Source organism: Aplosporella prunicola (assembly GCF_010093885.1).
Source record: "Aplosporella prunicola CBS 121167 unplaced genomic scaffold K452scaffold_25, whole genome shotgun sequence".
Taxonomy (NCBI): Eukaryota; Fungi; Ascomycota; class Dothideomycetes; order Botryosphaeriales; family Aplosporellaceae; genus Aplosporella; species Aplosporella prunicola.
The window spans coordinates 170,856-192,028 of record NW_022983553.1 but is presented as its reverse complement, the minus strand read 5'-3'; the positions used below and the strand labels follow the sequence as shown (position 1 = coordinate 192,028).

Genomic DNA, 21,173 nt, shown 5'->3' with positions numbered 1-21,173 from the left:
TGTGCTGTTGCGGTTTGCTTTTGTATCATATTTTGCTAGAGGGGCTTCTGAATATTCGGCCGACGTGATCTCGGTACAGTGGTCGTGGCTGAGAGGTATGCCCTGCTGTTAGTAGAGCGAGCTTGCTTCGGTGAGTTGCCATTCAAAATGTTCTTAGAATGCTGTTTTGGCTGCCATACTTGCTCTTTAGGGTACTGACTTGTTCAAGTTGTTTTGCAGCTGCATGGGTGTAGATGCATAATGGAACTGTTCAAATGGGGTTGCGTCTAACATATCTATAGATGTATTAATTATTTTAGGTATAAAGTGAAGAGGTAAGTCAAAACAAGGTGTCTATCTGCATTTTTTAAGCTCGCTGATTCAGCTTTTCGCGCCATAGGCATGCAAGATAACCCGTACGCATCGACAGAGCAGTCTACCAACCCACAAGCTCCAATCGACTTTGCGTAGCAGGATCGCATCATGCGCTGCGGTAAAGGGCGGTGACCTAGATAGGCACCCCGCATCCGAATCGAGTTTGGACTGCGCCGGCACTTGCCCGATCAGGAAGGTCGTAACAGCTCGCAAGCGAGTCATTGACCTCGACTACTTATAAAAACTCGCTTGATAGGGAGACCGGGCTGGCTGGGATAATGTTGGGCGGTTGTGCTACTGCTGTGGTAGTTTATATATAATAGGTTTGCGCCTTGATATCTTTTTATTCTTCTCCAAACTCCTCAATTCCGCCCCCAATGTCGTCTCAACCCCAGTCCCAACCTGTATCCCGGCAGCGCATCCGCGCCCTCTTGCCAACTCTACATCTAGGCCGTTACGCCACAGGCCCAAACAACACGCTCACCGACGTCGCAGGCGTGCTATGCCACACGCAATCGCAGATCCTGCCCGCTAGCAGCACGCACGGCGAAGTGCGCACGGGAGTAACGACGATCCTGCCGCGCGCCGACTTCTTCTCGCACGCCTGCTACGCCGGCATCTTCCGGCTCAACGGATCCGGCGAGCTGACGGGCTCGCACTGGATCGAGGAAACGGGGCTGCTGCACTCGCCCATTGTGCTCACGAACTCGTTCGCCGTCGGCGCCGCCTACCAGGGCATCTACGAGTACTGCATCCCGCGGCACCGCGACGCCGCCGGCGCCGTCGACTGGTTCATGCTGCCCGTCGTGGGCGAGACGTTCGATGGCTTCCTGAACGACATTGCTGCGCTGAGCATCAAGCCTGAGCACATCGTGCAGGGCATCGAGAGCGTGAGCGCTGACCCCGTCCCCGAGGGTAACACCGGCGGCGGCACCGGCATGCTGTGTCATGGCCACAAAGGCGGCACCGGCAGCGCCAGCCGCGTCGTCCCAACCGACGTCGAACTGTCCGTCGACAAAGACACGACGGAATACACCGTCGGCGTGCTCGTACAAGCGAACTACGGCCGCCTGCGCGACCTGCGCATCGCCGGCGCGCCCATCGGACGGCTGCTCGAAGCAGAGGCGCAGCAAGCGGCAGCGGCGCAGCCGGACGACGCGGCCGCTGCCGCGCGCGTGCAGGCTATGGCGGAGATCGAGAAGGCCAAGGACAAGAAAGACGGCAGCATCATCATCGTCATCGCGACGGACGCGCCGTTGCACCCGTTGCAGCTGCAGCGGCTGGCCAAGCGCGCGGCGCTGGGCATAGCGCGCGTGGGCAGCTACGCGCACAATCCCTCCGGCGACGTCTTTTTGGCGTTTAGTACGGCGGCGGAGGTGCCGGTGCAGACGGTCACGGCGGGGGGGCGCGACGTCGATCCGTTCAAGCCACGGGCGCTGCAGGTCCGCGTCGTGGATGATCAGACGGTTAATGCGCTGTTTGAGGCCACGGTGGATGCGGTTGAGGAGGCTGTCTTGAATGCGTTGTGTATGGCGGAGACGATGGTGGGGGCGGGGGGGAGGAGGGTTGAGGCGTTGCCGTTGGAGAGGGTGAGGGAGTTGATGGAGAGGTTTTTGTAGGTCAGGTTGCTTGGATGTTGGAAAACGATAATGTTATTTTCCCAGCCATTCAGCGCTATACAAATACCAGCAAACTCCGACTCCAAACAGCATTCTCACTTTCCGGTGATCCAACGCCGTATAGCAGCAAACGCCGACATAGATTCTTGAGTTCCTTCTTTCCGTTCGACGGTTATACTGCCCTGACTTGTTTGTCCCTGCTTCGGATCTTTCCTTTCCTCGAGTTTTTCCAACACAAAGGCTAGTAAATCGCTTGCTTTCCGGATGAAATATGTATATTCGGATTGAGGGCGTACTCCATGGCTGATGGCAGCCCTTTATCACGATGAGGAATGTAACCCACCAAAAATGTGATATAAATCAGCTGCAATACCACAAGAGAGAGAAAATCCGGACTGCTACCGTTTGGTTGACTCGTTTCAGTATCTTGCCTTCTTAGTGGCCGTTTGCATGCCTCAGATTCGAACACATCTTCAAATATGATTCTGACCCTTGAAGGATAGTCTATTAACCAAACTCCGTGTGGGATTTTGCTTGTCCAATCCAAGGATTTGATTTGACCCAAGGATGCCTTGCACAGACTCGCAAGAGGCTGAAAACCTGGTGCATTTTGACGTAGAAGGTTATCCATGTCTTTGGTCTCGAGGAAATCTTTAACTGTTCGGTGAAGGAAGGTAACCTGATAGCGAAGAAACAGCGGCATGCTAGTATCTGTCGAAGGCGAGAGCTGCACCTCTAGAAGGTCTTTTGCGCGTGCATCCAGGCGGTTGCGCATTTTCAAATACATTTCTTCGGCCTCCAAATCAGATATCTCTCTCAGAGGCATGTTCCAAGCATATTCTGGTTCCTGGCGCTCTAGGTCTAGGAATGAATAGGCAGCAATCGATTGTGGTTCTTCTGCTGCAATGGCAACTTGAAGTATCTCGGCCGCTTGCCTTCGGTGATACTTTTCAATTGACTCGAACATGAGCTTAAAGTATGTTTCCAGATCTTCAGGTAGTTGTTCGACCCGTCCCAGTAATTCGGAGGCATTGTCTTCTTCTTGTAGGCCGCGCAGAAGTGAGCGGACCACAAGATACACCCACAAAAAGACACCCTGGGACTTGTTACTGATAAGATCCACTAGGCTCGCACAATTGCCATCTCTCAGTTGAAGGCTTTTGAACCGGCTGTCGGATTCCAGACTGTGAGCGACATAGAGCCTGATGTCGTTTCTTGTCAAATCCTGCAAACGGAGCTTCCATTCCATCTTTCCACGCTCCTGCTCAAATACTTCCCACTGCCGACTGGAAACACACAGCTTTATGTTTGGTGCAGACGCCAAGTCCTTTAACATTCAGACAAGATCTTTGTGGTCTCTGTCGGATGTAGTTATGTCGTATTCGTCAAGGCCGTCGACAAAGAAACAGAACTTTGTGTTATGAAGATTTTGCCTGGCTAATGCCCGTAGAGCATCAGAGAGCTCGTCGTAGGTCCAAGGCTTCAGTTGCTCCGTAAACTCTGCCTCTTCCCATCTTGATGGGCAGACGGTCGGGATTAATGACTGGTACCTTTCAAGGACTTGATGCACCAGTGATTGTAGAAGGCCTTCTAAGGACTTTTGCATCTGGTTTCCCGCATTCCAGAAGTAGAATTGAGCAGTTTCAACTTTGTCAAGGCTGCCCCATTCCTTTAGAGCTTGCTGGGTTGTTGAGTGGTTGTAGATAAATTTCATGAAAGTTGATTTCCCCGATCCAGCTTTTCCGGTAACCCAGAAGATTCCGTTTTGGGATTCAAGCCAGTTTTTCAAACGGACGTTTGGATCGTCGAATGCCCATTCAAATGTTTATTTGTGTGCCTCTTTGACTTGAGAATCCCGAAGGTGGAATGATTCAAAGCGCAAACTCCCAAGGACGGTCTTGTTTTTGCTCTTTACGACGTCCTGCTCTCTCATCTCCAGAAATTTCTCAATGATGTGTAGTGACTCCATTATTTTCTGGGAGTAATTGAGGTCAGTTACGGTGTTGGGTTGTTGCATTCCTTGTAGTAGTATTTTGACGTAATTCAGACTGCTCAGCGACAGATCTTCAATGGAATTGACAGCTGTCCTTGGATATGTTAGCTTGAAATCCCCTTTCAGTCATTCTTTAACGTGGTAAGTATTTACTTTATATCCGATAGCAGGTGGACGTTGACCTGATTTCTGAACATTTCAAGTCGCTGTTGGAGTTCTTGAAGCCGGCTCTTCTTCCTCCAAGTACGTATAGCATAGCGGAATGAATACCATCTCTTTCTTGGGGGATTTTCCCCCATCTTCAAATCCCCCAGCAACATGACTAGATCATTTGATGTGCTTTGACAAGAGGCAGCCAACTTGGAAAGTCGAATGTCATCTTGAGAAGCACACTGCTGTGAAGGTTTTACGGCCAAACCTTCTACCAATCGTTCGAGGTCTGTGGTGACGTTTTCGAGGTCAATATTCTCCTGAAGAGAACCGCTTCCTGACCGGTATAGCTCTCGGCTTTGCGACAAGATTCTGAACCCGAAGTCGAGGAACTGGGCAATATTGCCTGCAAGGCCAATCGCCGCAAGAGCCTCCATCTTGACGAGGCTGAGCACCTAGATACTTTGAGTGGCAGAGAAGAAAGGGTGCTACAGTCGGCGGCAATCCTGACCGAGATACAAAGCTTTACAGTGACACACGGACCAGACGAGAAAGCAGACAAGAGGGAGTACGACGGACAGATGAAGTGAGGAGCACGCTTCGTCTGAAAAGACGAGGCTGACGGGGCTGAGCAAGTGTCACGACAAGGTTGCTGAGCGAGCAACCAATCATCTGGCTCTAAGTCCCAAGACCCCTCACTTTCTGTCGGCATAGCCACGACATGCAAATTACACGTGAGGGTTACTAAGAAGATGTTTTGCGGTTTTGCGTTTCTTCCAAAATTTATTAAAGGAACGAGAGAGCAAATTATACTAAAAAGGTTTACTACCTAGGGATTTGTAAAGCAGTATGATTTTAGCCTATTTGATATCTACCTTTAGTATTTTGTGAAGCTAGGCGCGAGGAATTGGACGCCGCTTGTCCTCCTAAATTACTACGACCTATGGGGGTATATATGCTGCTATCTAAAAGAACACGTTTTCTCTTTAAGATCCTTATTTCCTTGCAGTGGATAAACGTGTGGTGTAAGGGGTAAGGCTGTAGTGTAACAACTGACTGTAATAAGGCTGAAAAAACGAGAGTTATCGGAGTGATCCTGGCTGACATATTTATGTGCCTAGGATGAATTATCTGCTACTTAATATGGATAGTAAAAGATTTTCTAAACTAGACTTATTGACAGTGAATATTTATTTTCATAACTATAAATATCCTGAACTGACACAGTGCGGCAGTACTAACACAGCCGGCAAATCTCGAGCAAGATGAAACTAACGTATCCCGGCATGGAGAAAGTTCTAAATATTTGTTATTATTTCATATTATTTTTAACGAACAAATAACCTAAAATTTTTGTTAATTGAATCAGTATCTACTTAAGGCGGGGAGCTCCACTCATCAGTGAGAGTGAAGATGATAGACACTTAACCGCGCAGTAAGTTCTTTCAAATAACGGTTCGTGTACTTTATGGTTTCAAAAATGGCCCGTGTAGCTGCTCGTTACCTTAGAGGCGTAGTTATCTTTGAATGAGAATTTTAATACCACGACAAGGAAATGTTGTCCTTAATGTATTGAATAAAAGCTTAGAGAATTCGATTTTCCAGACATCCGGTTCAAGCTGAAAGAAATTCCCCGGGCAATCAGCCTGTTCCTCCAATAATCGGTGAACAGGTTAGGCGGCAGATAGGGGTCAGCACTCGAGTATGTTGTCTAATGCCATGAAGAATTAAAGGTTTATGAGCATGCCCGTAGTGGTATCGAGGTAAGCCTTCATGGTGGAATTGGTTTGGTCGTCGATATTTGTCATTTGCTTCAATCTAAATCGCGGATATTGCGCCGATGCTTGTTGTGAAAAGACAAAAAATGGCAGTTGATGACTGAGACTGCGAGCAAGTAAGATGATACAAAGGGAGAAGGTCCATACTCAACTTCTCCGATCAAAACCGATGCTGGAAACCATTGAAGTACAATAAAACCAATATTTGGAGGAGTACCCTTGGTAGTAGAGGTTATGATACTTACATCTCAAAATATCCTAAGCTATCAATGAAGTTAATTAAACAAACAATAAGAACAGTGACGAAATTGAAGTCTGGGGAAGCACTACGAGATACCTTAAGAAAGGAATTCATTACCTGCATCACCTCCACACCGGATCAAATCCAGTACGGGCATAGAAGAAACAGTTTTAGTTTGATCTGGTCTCATCAGCCTTCAGTGTATTTGATCTTGATCAAGAAGGCATCCCAACCCACGAATTCCATCCCATGAGAACGAACTAACCCCGAGCTCCGCAAATGAGAAACCCAAATCCTACCCAGTCCCCCTCAAACCCTTCCCAAACCCCCTCTTCAGCCCCGCACAACGGATCTCAGATTCCAAATCCCCCACCACCAATCCCTCCACTACCCGCTCCCCCCTAACCAAAAGGAACGCCCTCCCGACAAACCCGACCAAAATCTCCGACACCCTCCAATACACCAATCACTCGGAACCCCAGGCAGAGCGCAGATCAGTCGCCTTCATCATCAGCAGAGCCTGGCGTGACCCGCCACCTGATCGACGAACTCTCAAACCGCTTACTCCGGCGGTCTATGGTTGTGGTTATCCATGTAGCGGCCGCTATCCATGTAGCCGTTGCACATAGCTGGAAGACCCGGGTAGAGTAACATGTCAGGGATACATAGCTATTAGCTTTCTTTTTTGCCCGTTGAACACACAACACCAGCGCTTAAAGCATCGTCCAATCGCCGTCGTCCGCGGAACCGGCTAAACCATCGGAAACATTTCCGAGAGCACAAAGTTACCAGCCGACCTTCCGGCTCGTACCCGGAGGAGCCAGGCGGGCAGGCAGTTACGCAGCGCGATGTGTCGCTGACGAGAGACGTCGTGATGGCGGTGGTGCAGTTCCGTAGTAGTTGTTGTGCAACAACACGCGTCGAATAGTCATAGTTACCTACCTACCCTACACCCGACAACAACCAAACGTAACACTGCCGCCTTCCCCGCTATCTAACTGCGCCTATCCATCCAGTAGGAACATCTACCCACTTCCCGAAGCCAGTACACGCGCTCGTCATCTCAGCCTAAACCTAAACCATCCACGGCGCATATCCCGATCTGCCGCTGCCCAGCTGTTCACATCCTCCCATGGCCAGGCTTCTCAGCGTATCCGCGCCGATGCTGCGCTTGTTGGCCACAGCCTTGCGCCTGATCTCCTGTTCCTTCAGCTGCTGCTCGACGACCCTCTCCTCTGGGAGCCAGACGCCCACTGTGAGGCCGTCTTTACCCTGGCAAACTGACTCGACGCCGCGACGCGGCTGCGAGTCCCGCCGCATCTCGCGCCATATAGCGCGCGCCTCGTCTACTGACGTTGCACTGGCTTCCGACTCCCCTGAAAGGGGCCTGCTTTTGGGCGGCGATGCTTTGACTGCTGGCGAGGTATTGTCGGGGCTGTGTTCGTGTATGTCGCTGTTTCCAGGGGTCGTAAGTTGAGACGTTGACACGGAGCGATGCGCCGGAGGTGGTGTTGGAGTCACAGCAGTAAAGCGGAGACTGTCATGGGGCTCGAAAGAGAAATGCGGGTGAGATGGATAGTGGCGAGGCCCGCCTGTAATATTTTTCATAGGTTCCTTACGCGTAACAGTTGGCCCTGACGGGACAATTCCTATGGAGGGCATTGACGGCGCCAAAACTGGGACAGCAGTAGTCAAAGGTATACTTGTTCGAGGCTGCAGGGTATATATTTGATACCGTAACTCTTGGCGAATACTATTGATGTAAGGAAAGCATGTGTGTGGTAATCCTGGACTGTTTGAGAAAGCATCTAAAGTTTTCAATGCTTCCTGCACAGGATTCTGCGTGGCGATAAAGTAGGCCAGTCGTTTGCAAAGCTCAATCTCATTGTTTGGAGCTGACAATATATCCCCGCGAGGGTCGATGCTCCATTGTGAGAACGGGTTGGATCTACGGATGCTGCACATGGTTTCTGTACGAACGGCAGCGTCAGCAGGGGATACAGACTGGTTGTAACGCGCTCGAATAGTAAAGAGCTCTGTGACAGCCTCTCCAAGCAGTATCTCTAGTTCAGAAACCGCGTCGTCGAAATTGGTAATTGAACTCGTTGGAGGGGGCTCGCGGCTTGCGGACAAGGATGCTGGGATCCTGACGTTTAGCAAGATGGTCATAGTTTGACCAACCTCAAGTATGTTGATGGTGGTCGGACCAAGGACGCTCTCGATTACACATTTCGAATGTGGCCTGATGGCAAGTTGCAGGTCCTTGATACAGCCGTATGCGTGTCCACGTCGACAATGTGCAAGAATATCGGGCAACCACGCTGAATTTTCATGCAAGTATTTTCTGGTACAGTCATACTGCCCAACGATGGACAGCGGCTCGGCCGATGGCTTCCACGCATCCGCCTGCATTGTCTTACTCTGGTAAGGTATGACGGCCGGGCAGATTGCATGCACAGTGATCGGTGCAAAACTATCGCTTGGGATCCGGTTACCTGGCGACTGCGGCGAGATGATGAAAACATGGCTCTGGTTGAGGCGGAGGACATCAGGGCCATTTGTTGGGTCGGAAAGAATTTTTATCGCTTCATGCAGGGTGTCACCGAGTTTTCCGCCAGCAGCTGGCGGTTGAGTCGACAGGGATCGGATTGCGCGTATCTCCTGGCCAATCACCTTGAGGTTCGGGGGCTTGAGCGGATGTAGCAGGCATCCAGATGCGTTTAAAATGCGAGATCGATGGCGGCAGGATGTACAGATGATTGCGATCCGGTCTTCGGGGTCGGACATCAACTGCGAGATTCGGAGCGCAATCTCACATGCGGCCTCAAGGCATGCCGGAGACGCATATCTCCTGTGCCGCTATTGAGCCTGGGAAAACAAACCCTGCATCAGGTGAGGGCCGGGAGACTTACGAATTGTCAATAATGAGCACGGCATCAATAGCTGCACGCGAAGCGGGAGGATCATGCCCCTCGGCTCCTCTCAGGACCCCTGCCACTTCAACGGCTATCCAGAGGGACCTCTCCTTGTATAAGCTCAGGGTGTCTGTTTCAGGCATCAAGTTAAGGTCGACGCCAAGATTATGTGGCGGTGCCAGTTTGGGATTTCCGTCCTGAGCCGGACCCTTTTCGGGTGCAGGCAGCGGCAGGGTTAGCTGTGGCGATGTTTCTTTTGCACCGGAAAGAGCCTGGTTGGGTCCGAGGCTTGCATGAGTGACCTGCGGGGTGAGAAGCCTTGTCGATCGTTAACAATAAGGCCGGGGTGTAGCGGCTAGGCGGTCACTGAGGCCGACAGACGCATGAGGTGCATTGCCGCGGCTGCCGCGACAGGGGGGGCGGCGGAGGCACTTACGGTGTGGACGAGGCTGGCATGGGCAGCTCGTTGCTTTTGGAGCGAGCAGGGAGCTGAGCCGCCCTCTTCAGTGAAAGGCGTCTAAAGAGGCCGCCGTCCGATTGACCGTTCCGAGGGCCGTGATGGCCGGGATGCGATCTGCCGTTCTGGATGGTTCCCAGTACCTTGGAGAAGACCTTGTTCTTTGACGACTTCCGCCGGTGCAGCGAGCTCTGGGTACGGGCCGGGGAGGAGGGTTGATCCCGAGGACCCTGGAGCGGAGATTCAACCGCTTTCTGCTCATCTTCGGCGAACGTCTGATATTGGACGCCACCGGTTTCAGCGGCAGATGACCTGTTCTCGCGGCGTTTGCGGACTTTAAGCTCCCCTGTAGGGAGTCCCGAGGGGCTGGAGGAGGGTGCCATGGTGTTGGTTGTGGCAGGATAGGGATTGGCGGTCGACGGTGCATCCATGTTCTCTGCGCGTGCCCGGCGACAGGCAGGCGCGCGGTGCTGCTCCCCTTCCACTTTGGGAAGGCACCCTGCTGAGGCATCAATCAGGCACCCAGGCTAGTACCTTGATAGTCACGGTCACCAACACCACATCTCCATGCAGCAAGTCAAACCACGCATCAATTCGAAGCAACGCAACTATCGCCCTCTACGTCTCCTTCTCTTTCTCGGCCATCAGCCGGTTCTTGGCACTCTCGTACGTCTCTGCATCAATGGCCGCGAAGCGTACCTGTTGTCCGTCAGCGGGGGATCGCGTCGTCGGCCGCCCGGTACCTACCACTTCGTCACCCCCCTCGCCGCTCGCGTGCACCACGGCGTCCGACGTGCACATCTGAATGCCCTTCTTGACCCGTTCCTCCCACACGCCCTCCCAGTTCCACTCGCCGGGCCGTCGGGACCTCGTCGCCGGGGGGCCTGCGTCCTTCTTCATCGGCTGCGCCTCGGTATTCTGCGTCTCCCTGTAGGACTGCCAAGCATGATACGCGCCAGGGTTCGCCGCCGACTCGACCGTAATCGTGTCCAGGATGGCCTCGTCGGTGAAGGTGTCTTGGACGTACTTGAGGATCTTCACCACCGGCGGGGACTCAAAGTCCATCTCGGGGGTGGGGCCAGCCTCGTGGACCACGGGCGCCACGCTCAAGGCCCCAGGGAGAATGCGGGGCGTGGAGGGGCTTCGGGGAGGGCGCTGGAACCATTGCGGGAACCCGTGCCTCAAGCTAAAGCCGCCAGGCGGGAGCCTCTGCTCGTCGGTAGCGCTTACCGTGTCGCCGCTAGCTGAGCCGGTCGTGTAAGTGTAGGTGGTGAGTGGGGTGACCAGGGGGTGGAAGATGTCGGTAGAGAACGTCACTAGCGGCGGGACGGCTGGATACGTAGAGGGGAAGGATATCTGGACGCGGAGGATTGCTGGTGCATAAGGGCCTTGAGATGCAAGCGGTTAGTTCCCCTGAGCAGGTGCAGGAAATGCCCCGCTTTTGAGGGCGGCGAGCACATGCCCACCTTTGCGGACGAAGATGACGCCAGTCCAGATGGAGGCGTCCTCCGGGAGGATGCTCATGTAGATGCCATCGGGGCAGGTATGGCGGAGGCTGGCACTGTTTACGGCGTCAGAGCGCCGGACGACGCGGCGGGCGGACGCGCACCTACAACTCCACTAGGAGATTTTGCTTCTGGAGAGCGGGCAGGGCCAACGTGGGCCCCAGCAAGGGCATGATGACTTTTGTAGATTGAGGGGCGGAGGTGGCGGGGCGGGGAGGAAGAGGAGGGGACGAGCCTATCATGTGAGTGGAGCCTTGATGCCTTAGTCAACGGGGGATCTGTTTCGGCTCGCGATCCTCCCACTCGGCCGCGAACCGCGATCATCAGTCACATCTCATCCATCGACAATCTCAATGCCCGCCCTTGCAGCATCGCACGCAAAAAGAAACTACACTCGTTCACGCCATATGCACGCTTGTCACCACAGCGTTGTGGCGGTCTAGAGCCGCGTCCCCCCGCTTCAGTTTTGATTTTTGATTTTGTTTTTGATTTTTTTTTTCTTTCTCTCGCGTGTTTTGTTTTTTCTTCGCCCTAGCTACTACACGTCGCACAGAAAGGCTCTGTTGTCACATTTCCGGATGCGGGAAGTGGGATGAATGCAACGCTCGCACTGCCCCTCGCATCCACGCGCCGGGTTTCTCCAATATTCGCGTCACGCCAGCAGCCAGCGCATCTCTGGTCGGACAGGGCCTGCAAGAGACGGCGGGGAAGCACCAGTCAAACCTCGCCACACGTCACGTTGGCGGTGAAGACAGACAGGCAGCGGGAGATCTGGCTGTCTCACGGGTCATGGAGATGTGCGACGGGGGTCAGGACAACTCGGCACGCTGGCATTCGCCCGGCTTTATATTGGCACGACATGGCTTGCCCAAGGACCGGGGACGGGCGCTGCAGCAAAAGTGGGGAGTTGGACAGGTGGTACAGCCGCGGTGCTGGCACCACACGAGGCGGCGCGCAGGTCGTCAAGTGACGGGCATGACGTCGGGCGGTACCCCAGACACGGTGGTGAGAGACGAGGGCGCGGAAGGTTCGGCAGGCTGCCCAAGGATGGCTCCCCGGGCGAATCAGGTTGCGTGGGCCACGTTCCGACTGAGATCGGCCGTTCGACGAGGCCGACACGCGCGCGCAGGGATAACACTGCCACGCTGCCTCAGCTGATGATGCTATCGGGGCACTTGCCGATGCCGCCGCGAGTTTCTGCCGCCGCGTGCCCCGAGGGCGGAAGGCTTCTCGAAGGCCGGGCTTGGGCCTGCAATTTGCCCGTCACCACCGGAGCCGCAAGCCCCTGTCTCGCAGGGCCCGGCGAAAGGGGGCAACGGCACTTAGCACCAAAGTCAATCCCAGTAGCGTACCGGCAGGCCGGCCAGCCGCTGATCGGTGGATGTCATCCCGGCCGCCGCACCGCCCAAAGTCTCAGCCCGCCTTACTTTTGGCAGCCGCTTCCTGTACTACCCGCTTCGCTTGGCTGCCAAACACTCAGGGGCCGCACATCCCAAGCTTGGGCGCCGTACACAACCTCATGTTGGGTCTGCCCTGCCAGCGAATCCGTTCGCTTACCATCACCGCCTCTTTGCCCTATATCATGGCCCCGTCCCGTCCGCCCGCTGCTCCTACCCGCTCTTGTGTCATCTGGCACCCGACTCCATCACGCCCCGACTTCCCCGGCTGGTCTACCCTTGCCTCCTGCAATAAGCCCGTCTGCCCTACGCCACTGTGCTAAATCTTATCGTGTCTAGATGACACAGTGAACCTCGCCCATATAACCCCCGCCTGGCCGCTCCCCCCAAGAGACGCTCTTCTTCAAGTCCTTCCTTTCTTCCCTCAACCCCTCCACCACCACCACCTCCTCCTCCTCCGCCGTCAAGACCAGTCCCTCCCTCGACCTCTCCACCATGCTGAGCTGTCGCGCCCGTCATCGGAGGGCTTCTGCCAGCCCGGATGGCAACGTACCATTCCCGGCGCAGCAGTTGTTCGTGCTAGGTATTTACCACTATCACCACCATCACCATCACCCATTACATATCAACACAAGAACATGAACAAGAACAAGAACAAAAGACACAAACACACACACAACAACAACAAGACGATTGCTGACCATGGCGCCGCAGCTCTATGCCGCATCGCCGAGCCGATTGCATTCATGTCTATTTTCCCGTACATCTACTACATGGTCTCGTCGTTCAACATCACGACGGACGAGAAGCAGATTGCCATGTACGCGGGCATGGTCACGTCGGCGTTTGCGTTTGCAGAATTCATGACTGGAGTCATGTGGGGCAGGCTCAGCGACCGGTTCGGACGGAAGCCCATTCTCCTCACCGGGCTGGCGGGCACGGGGCTGAGCATGCTGCTGTTCGGCCTTGCGCCCAACCTGCCCGTTGCGCTGCTGGCACGCGCGTTGGGCGGGTTGTTGAACGGGTGAGTTTTTGATTGACGCGCAGTCACCGACATTTCCTTTTGCGCGCAAGCGAGAAAGCTTGATTCGCTGACGCATGCGCCTTGCAGCAACATCGGTGTGCTTCAGACGACAGTCGCAGAGGTGGTGACGGTCGAGTCGCAGCAGCGTAAGTGCTGAGTCGCGCGCACGGGAACTAGTGACAGGCTGACGGTGAAACACAGCGCGCGCATATTCGATCATGCCATTTGTTTGGTGTCTTGGGTACGTCCGAATTCCTGCCGACAGCCACGTGGAAAAAGTCGACTAACGATCTTCGCGTAGCTCCATCATCGGGTCCGGTTTGGGCGGCACCCTGGCTGAACCCGCCAAGGGCTATCCCAGCGTCTTCCTGCCTGGCTCCCTGTTCGACCGTTTCCCCTATCTCCTTCCGAACCTGGTGTGCACCACGGTCGTCCTGTGCGGCCTTGTCATTGGCCTCCTCTTCCTCGAGGAGACGCACGAGGACAAGAAGGACCGCTTTGACCCCGGCCTCGAGTGCGGCAAATGGATTTTGCGCAAGCTGCGCGGCCGCCCCGACGACATGGCCCTGGCCGCAAAGGCCGGCTACATTGAGCAGACCTGCTACTTGCTGGCTGAGGACTCCGAGGACGAGCAGCCCCCCGGCTACCACTCGACCGAGGGATCGCCGCTGCTCGAGGCCTCGCGCTTTCAGGCCGCCAACGCGTCTTCGATCCGCTCGCCACCACCAAGAAGGTCCCCGCAGCCGAAGCCGTCAATGCGCTCTGCCTTTACTCCACAGGTTATTCTGAACATTGTCGGCTATGGTATCCTGGCTTTCCACACCATCTCCTTCGAACAGCTCCTCCCTGTCCTGATGAGCATGCCAGAGTCGCACGAGCCGGCCCACTTGCCCTTCAGGTTTGTCGGCGGTTTCGCCCTGCCCGCAAAGACCATCGGATTTATCCTCTCCTTTCAGGGGTTCATGCAGATGATTGTTCAGGTCTTCATCTTCCCCGTCATCAGCCGCAGATTTGGCAGTCTGACGACATTCCGCGCCGTCATCTTCGCATACCCTTTCCTGTACGCCATGACGCCATATCTGACTCTCCTTCCCACCAGCATGCGCATGGCCGGCGTGCTTCTGGTCCTCTTCTGGAAGGTCACGGCCCAGTCACTCTCCTACCCCTCGAACGCGATCATGCTGGCCAACTCGGCGCCGTCCAAGAAGGTGCTCGGCACGCTCAATGGCGTAGCTGCCTCCTCTGCGAGTCTGTGCCGCGCCTTCGGCCCGACGGTCTCTGGTCTCATCCAGTCTGCTGGTCTCAGTCTGGGTTACTCTGGTCTCTCGTGGTGGGCGTGCGCCCTGGTGGCCACTGTCGGCGCCACTGAGAGTCTGTTCATGAGGGAGGTGAAGACGCGCTTTGAGAAGGTGGAAAGCAGCGAGTACGAGACGGACGAGGAGAGCGGCGAGGCGCTCCTTGACCCCAACGCGCTGAGCGCGTCGTACATTGCGGCCGATGGCAACCCGGTCCAGGGGCAAACCTTGCACGAGGGTGTTGAGGAAGACCACTCGGGCGCCTCGAAAGAACAGTATTAACGACAGTGCGGACGGATTCACGCACACTCAACAAGAGGGGGGTAATGGAAAGCGTAGAAAAGGGGCATTACGAGTGCCAAAAAGGGGGGGCATCTGGAGTTCAGGGAAAGGCATGATACCAGGCAGTTCACGGGCGACTGCTATGACGATTTCCCTATTTTAGCGATTTGTTTTTTTGTTTTTGTTTATTTGCTGTCCCCTTTCCCCCCCTACCTCGATGGACGTTTTTCTCTCTCATACACTCACACACACACAGAACTAGCATCAGGGCGGAGTTTTGGGCGATTGATTGATTGATTGATTGTTTTTGATTGATTTGTTTGATTGGTTTGTACTAGATAGAGCATGGGGGCGCAAGGCTCCATTGACAGCAAAGGGAGGGCCGGGGACCGGGACGTGGCGCTTGGGGGTGGGAACAGCTGGAGGGTGGAAGGTTGGGCTGTAGGTAGCCAGCAATTGACTCAGCTTCCGTCACAGCCGCGTTCGTATCAAGTGATCGTCGACTGCACGTCGTCATCCGGGTTTCATGAGAGGGTCTGTGAGGATTTGCTTTTTTTCTCGAAGGACGCACGGTTTTGGCAGGTGGAGAAGCGTCCCGCCGCTCGGTCCCACCGATAGCCAGACTCCAACGCACCAGCGCAGCGGCAGTGCGCAAGGCAAAACAAGCACACGCACAGCACACAGCGCAGCAGCACCGCACCTTCGCCGTCGTCGTTGTCGTCGCGCCCGCCCCCATCTGCTGCTGCACCGCCCTGCACCGCCCTGCACTGCACGGCAGCATCATCAGCAGCAGCAGTAGCAGCAGCAGCAGCATCCTGCGCAGCACCGCGCGCCCGGTTCCGCCGCCCTACAGTCGGTGTGCAGGGTGTGCTGCTGCGCGCGAGGCAAGACATGCCCCATGACGGCTCCCAAGCGCCCGCGAGAGGCATCCTCGAATAATGACGACGGCGCCGCCTCGCCCGTCGACTCGCCCGCACAGTCGCCCTCGTCCTTCCGCAATGTCTCGGCGTGCAACCGGTGCCGCCTGCGCAAGAACCGCTGCGACCAGCGCCTGCCCGCCTGCGCCAGCTGCGAAAAGGCCCATGTTAAATGCGTCGGCTACGATCCCATCACCAAGAGGGAGATCCCGCGAAGGTGCGTCGGCCATGCGCAAGTGTGCTGTCTTGGCTGACCCTGTGCAGCTACGTCTACTATCTCGAGAGTCGCGTCGCCTACCTGCAATCGCTGCTGCGCGACAACGCCATTGCCTACGCGCCCCCCGAGCACTTTGCCCTGAGCTTCAAGCCGCCTACTGGCCAGCCCACCTTCTCGCTCGAGCAGCAGGCCCTGGCTCAGGCCCGGGACCGGCAGCACGATCGCGAGAAGATCAATAAAATGGTGTCGAATATTGGCATGGTCTCGGTGCAGGGGGCATCCGACCCCCGCTACTTGGGCTCAACCTCCGGCATCTCCTTTGCGCGCGTCGTGTTTGCGGCGGTGAAGAGCTCCGTGTCGGGCGCCTCGTCGGAAAAGGGTAGTACCAAGGCCAGCAAGCCGCTGCCGGGATCTGCGGCCGCCAGTGGCACGTCCATGAGGGACTCCTTCTTCGGCCTGCACACGAAACCCAACATACGTCAGGCGCCCTTCCCCGAGCGCGACCTGGCCCTGCGCCTGGTGGACCTGTACTTTGAGCATGCCAACCCTCAGATCCCCATTCTCCACCGCGGTGAGTTCATGGCCATGTTCGACCACGCTTATGCCGCCGATGAGTCCGCCAGGACCAGCAGGGAGCTCTACATGCTTAACATTGTCTTTGCTATTGGCGCCGGCATCATCATGGGCTCTTCCGATTCTTCCGAATCGCCTGACCCTGATGGCTCGAACGGCGCCATGAAACCCCCTCAGTCACCGCCCGGCAAGCGGAGGAGGATCTCCGGCGTCCAGTCTCAGCCCGAGGAGTACCATGCTTCGGCTATAGTGCACCTCGAGAGCTTTCTCGGCTCCAACCCGGCCGTGGATCGTCCCGACGGCTTCGGCGGAGGGTTGGAAGAGCTGCAGGCCGTGCTTCTGCTGGCCGGCTTCGCCCTCCTGAGACCGGTCGCTCCGGGTTTGTGGTACATCACGGGCGTGGCGGTCCGACTGGGCGTGGATCTAGGTCTTCACTACGAAGACGGCGTAGGCATCGACGGAAACACTGGAGAAGAAACGACGAACTCACACAAGCAGGAACCCGACTCGAGCGAATCCGCCGAGCCAAGTAACACTGTGAAGCTGAATCCTAAGGAGAGAGGCCGGCGACAATGGGTCCGTGACCTTCGACGCCGTCTGTGGTGGTGCGTATACTCGTTCGACCGCTTGGTCAGTACTTGCGTCGGTCGACCTTTTGGCATCACCGACCAAGTCATCACGACTGAATTTCCCTCACTGCTGGATGACAAGTATATCACCAAGGAAGGCTTCTTGACTCCACCGAGCGAGAAGCCGAGCTACAAGTTCGTGACATATCATTATCTCCGCTTCCGTCTTTTGCAATCTGAGATCCTCCAAGTGCTTCAGCATTGCCAGGCTCAGCAAGCTCGTGCGAACGGAGCAAACCAAAGCAACGACTGGATGCATTCGGAACTCCCGTCTCCGTTCTTGGCAAAATATGAATCTTTTCAATCTTGGCGGCGGCACATTGACCGCCGTCTCTGGGAGTGGAAAGAATCTTCTCCGACTCAGGCTGATACGGGCGTGCAATTCTCACCCCTTTTCCTGGAACTGAATTACTGGCAGGCTGTCATAATGCTGTACCGGCAGAGCCTGAGTGTCCCACAGGTGCTGGCCGAAGAATTGAAGACGACGGAGGATGACGTCTCAAGTCCCTCTATGGTCAACGTTGAAGCAACGGAAGACGAAGAATTCGTATTCCTGAAGGTGGCAGAAGCTGGTCAGAAGGTGCTCAAGTTGTATCGCCAGCTACATCGCGTACACTTGGTGAACTACACCTTTCTGGCCACGCACCATCTGTTCATGGCAGGTATTTCGTTTCTTTACGCCGTCTGGCATTCGCCGGTGGTTCGTAGTCATCTGGTAAGTCGTCTTTAGTTGTGTAGGGCAGGTCGTGCACTGACAAGTTGCAGTCTCTTGACGATGTTGATTTCACTGTGCTGGCCGCTACCTCGGTGCTTGGCGATCTTGTCGAGAAATGCCCGCCCGCAGAAGCTTGCCGCGACGCCTTTGACCGCATGAGCAAAGCTACCATCCAGATGTGCATGTCGACGACAGGCTTCGGGCCACAGGCTGCGCAAGCTATCAGCAGCCAGCAAGCCCGCCCTGCTCCTAATGCTCCAGTTTACACTCCGTCGCCTAGCTACTCTGCTGCAGAAACTCACCCTATGCCCTCTCCTTCCTCTGAACAACCTCAGAACTACCAGCAGCAACAACAGCAGCAGCAGCAGCAGCAGCAGCAGCAACAGAATCAACAACAGCAACAGGTGCAACAGCATCAACAGCCGCAGCAACAGCCGCCGCAGCAGCAGAGTTATTTTCAACAATCGTATAGTGGCAGCGGCAAAGGGCCCCGCCCGTATCCACGATTCGACATGAACCTGCGTGACCTCTTCAGCGACGATGAGAGTGAGGCGCGAGCTTTACGGCGGCCGAGCCTAGGCCTCGTAGGTATACGGCCGCACGGGCTCCAACACCAACAACGCGCGAAGCAGGAACAGCGGCCCGCGAGCGCGAGCGCATACATGCCCGAGGCGCACCTGCACGGCAGCCCGGCCCAGAACCAGAGCCAAGGCCCGTTCAGCGCTGCGCCACTCGACGCACAGCCGCAGCAGGCCGCCACCGGCCCGGTGGCGATGCCACGCCAGCAGAGCCAGGGCCACCGGCAGCATCATAGCGTCCATCAGCAACAGCCACACATGTCACCGTACCAGCAGCAGATGGGCTTTGGCCAGCAACAGCACCGGTATAGCGCGCAGCAGCAGCAGCCATCGCCCCAGACGCATATCCCGCCGCAGTCGGCCTATCCCGACCTCGGCGTGAACCCGTTCCCGGACCTCGACTTCCTCGACGCGTTTCCCCCGGGTGGTGCCGCGCCGGGGCCGAGCGCCGAGACGGGCGGCGGTGGCAATATGGACCTGGGGTTTGGGATGGAGCTGGGCGATGCGGTGGGGAACCATGACTGGAGCGACGGGAACGCGTTTGACCTGTTTGACGGGTTTTTCTTTGGGCAAGGGCCTGGTGCGCCAGGGAGTCTGTAGGGAGGTGGTGCTAGTGGGTTTGCATCAAGGGTGCGATATGGTGTGGTGTGATTGTGGTGAAGAGGTGGGAAAGGAAGTTGTGTGCGGTGATAGGATATCCAAAAGAGTGGGCAAGCGGGGTGGGATTGAAGAGAGGAGTGAACGTGGGCGTGGGTGTGCCGCCGGTGCTGGACACGCTGGGGCAGAACGGAACGTGTACAGAAGAGACGGTAATGGGGGGAGAGACGGGCTGCGCGAGAAAGGGGGGAAGGCGAGCAAGCGACCAGCCAGTCAGTCAGTCAGTCAGTTAGGCGGCGCGGTGACGGTCGTCCACTCACGCTCTCACACATACCTACATACATGGATACATACGATCTAGTACGTACATATACGCACAGCCAGCGCCTACATACCTACCTACAGTACCTACTGTTATTTTTTCTGCTTCTTGTCTACTTATTATTCTCACCAAGTATATAGACTTTTATGACGACGATGACGACAACAAAGAACGAACAAATCTCCGATTCTCTTTCTCCTCTCATGCTTACCTGCCTCTTCTCTGTCCCCTTCTGTTTCTCTCTCGTTTCTCTCTCTCTCGTACTTGCAAGCTTAGGTACTTTTTGCTCGCCTCGTCCCTCTGCACGCACAGCACACACACCCTAGTCCCGGATTCCGCACGACGATCGCCCCGATCGACGGTGCCGTGCAGTAGCTACGCACCACGTACGCGTACCCGCGCGTTTGAATATTCGACGCATACACGCAAGCGCGCGCGGCAGAGATTCCATCACGCAGGATGTATATGTGTATGTATGTATATATGTGTACATGTATGTGTATATGTAGGGAGGTGGGTTGGGTTATTTTTGGCAGGCGCTTGCGTGCGCATGCGTGCGCGGGTGCGGCTTTCATGCCTTGTCTTTCGTGCCTTGCCTTCGTGCCTTGCCTTTCCGCGCTGCGCTGCGGGTTGGTTGGTTTGGGGCTGGTCTGTTGGCTGGCTTTTGCTTTTGGCTCTTGCATCGAGTGCTTGAATGCAGCTGCAGAGGCGCATTGCTTGCATGGGCGGGTGGTTGGCTGCCTGGGTTGTTGGGGATGCGGGTCGGGCCGCTGCGGCTGCGGGACGGCGGGCGGGTGGGCGGGTGGGTGCTGTGGGTGCAGTGCTGTGCTGCAGAGCTTGCTGTGCGGAAGGGTTGGGTGAATGGGTGCGTGTGTTGTTGTTGTTGCTGCTGCTGTGGTGCAACGGTCGGGTGGTGCGGTGGTTGGGCGTGAGGCGTGAGGCGTGAGGCGGGAGGTGCGAGGTGCGAAGCGTGGGGCGTGGGGTTGCAGTCAGTGAGTGAGTGAGGATCCAAGGGGCGGGGACGGGGGACGGGGGATGCGTGGATGCAGATGCGTGGGATGGGGCAGAAGGGGCGGTGGGTTGGGTTGGGGTGGTGGTTGCCTTGTAGGCGGATGGAGGCGGATGGCTGTGTGTGCGTGTGTGTGTAAGCAGGCAGATGTAGGCAGACGTGAGGCGGAAGGCGGAAGGCGGAAGGCGGTATGTATGTACATAGGTACGTACATGTGAGTGGGTGTGCCGTCCGTCTGGCTGACGCAGCAGGGCGTAGCGAGCACATGGGCTCGTTACCTCCTTGCGTGTGTGTCGTGTGCGAGCACAGAGAGAGACGGTGGTGGTGGTACTCAGCTGTGTGCGCCGTACCTAGGTACCTTCTGGTGGTCTATCCAACCCACTCAGTAGGTATGGACACTATCTCTGCATCCGCCAACAGCGCCAACAGCCTAGGTACCTACCTAGGTAGATCAGTCGTCCTCAGGCCCACCTCTACATCCTTACCTTACATAAGACCTAGCTAGGTAGCTAGCACATGAGCGCCGGCAGGTGGTAGGTATGCGCCGAAAACAGCCGCACCGCACCGCAGCAGCAGGAGGAAACAACAGCACACAGCATTCATTCA

At 55.9% G+C, this 21,173-nt stretch overlaps 7 protein-coding genes across 7 annotated transcripts; 3 read left to right on the top strand and 4 right to left on the bottom strand.

Moving 5' to 3' along the window:
- The first annotated feature begins 379 nt into the window (after nt 1-379).
- K452DRAFT_291073 (uncharacterized protein) lies at nt 380-2,370 on the top strand. The gene has a single exon (XM_033541110.1). The coding sequence runs from the start codon at nt 732-734 to the stop codon at nt 1,971-1,973; it is 1,242 nt and encodes a 413-aa protein (XP_033393746.1). The 5' UTR covers nt 380-731; the 3' UTR covers nt 1,974-2,370.
- Nucleotides 2,371-2,446: 76 nt separating this feature from the next.
- Nucleotides 2,447-3,687, bottom strand: K452DRAFT_328965 (uncharacterized protein; the record flags this gene model as incomplete). Its single annotated transcript, XM_033545022.1, has 3 exons — nt 2,447-2,565; nt 2,589-3,273; nt 3,316-3,687. 3 exons carry the CDS (start codon nt 3,685-3,687, stop codon nt 2,447-2,449), a joined length of 1,176 nt encoding a protein of 391 aa, XP_033393745.1.
- K452DRAFT_353274 (uncharacterized protein) lies at nt 3,316-4,689 on the bottom strand. Its single transcript, XM_033545818.1, has 2 exons — nt 4,120-4,689; nt 3,316-4,060 (listed from the first exon to the last, which is right to left on the bottom strand). Exons 1-2 carry the CDS (start codon nt 4,551-4,553, stop codon nt 3,799-3,801), a joined length of 696 nt encoding a protein of 231 aa, XP_033393744.1. The 5' UTR covers nt 4,554-4,689; the 3' UTR covers nt 3,316-3,798.
- Nucleotides 4,690-7,040: 2,351 nt separating this feature from the next.
- On the bottom strand, nt 7,041-9,120 carry K452DRAFT_361509 (uncharacterized protein). Its single transcript, XM_033546429.1, has 2 exons — nt 9,048-9,120; nt 7,041-8,986 (listed from the first exon to the last, which is right to left on the bottom strand). The coding sequence occupies exon 2, from the start codon at nt 8,920-8,922 to the stop codon at nt 7,210-7,212; it is 1,713 nt and encodes a 570-aa protein (XP_033393743.1). The 5' UTR covers nt 8,923-8,986; nt 9,048-9,120; the 3' UTR covers nt 7,041-7,209.
- A 998-nt stretch (nt 9,121-10,118) lies between these two features.
- Nucleotides 10,119-11,221, bottom strand: K452DRAFT_291071 (uncharacterized protein). Its single transcript, XM_033541109.1, has 4 exons — nt 11,121-11,221; nt 10,974-11,068; nt 10,255-10,895; nt 10,119-10,206 (listed from the first exon to the last, which is right to left on the bottom strand). Exons 1-4 carry the CDS (start codon nt 11,183-11,185, stop codon nt 10,126-10,128), a joined length of 882 nt encoding a protein of 293 aa, XP_033393742.1. The 5' UTR covers nt 11,186-11,221; the 3' UTR covers nt 10,119-10,125.
- A 1,264-nt stretch (nt 11,222-12,485) lies between these two features.
- K452DRAFT_277718 (uncharacterized protein) lies at nt 12,486-15,490 on the top strand. Its single transcript, XM_033539335.1, has 5 exons — nt 12,486-12,992; nt 13,124-13,433; nt 13,521-13,579; nt 13,635-13,674; nt 13,735-15,490. The coding sequence occupies exons 1-5, from the start codon at nt 12,905-12,907 to the stop codon at nt 15,008-15,010; spliced, it is 1,773 nt and encodes a 590-aa protein (XP_033393741.1). The 5' UTR covers nt 12,486-12,904; the 3' UTR covers nt 15,011-15,490.
- Nucleotides 15,491-15,908: 418 nt separating this feature from the next.
- Nucleotides 15,909-19,239, top strand: K452DRAFT_301406 (uncharacterized protein; the record flags this gene model as incomplete). Its single annotated transcript, XM_033542437.1, has 3 exons — nt 15,909-16,144; nt 16,192-18,061; nt 18,112-19,239. The coding sequence occupies 3 exons, from the start codon at nt 15,909-15,911 to the stop codon at nt 19,237-19,239; spliced, it is 3,234 nt and encodes a 1,077-aa protein (XP_033393740.1).
- Nucleotides 19,240-21,173: the final 1,934 nt, after the last annotated feature.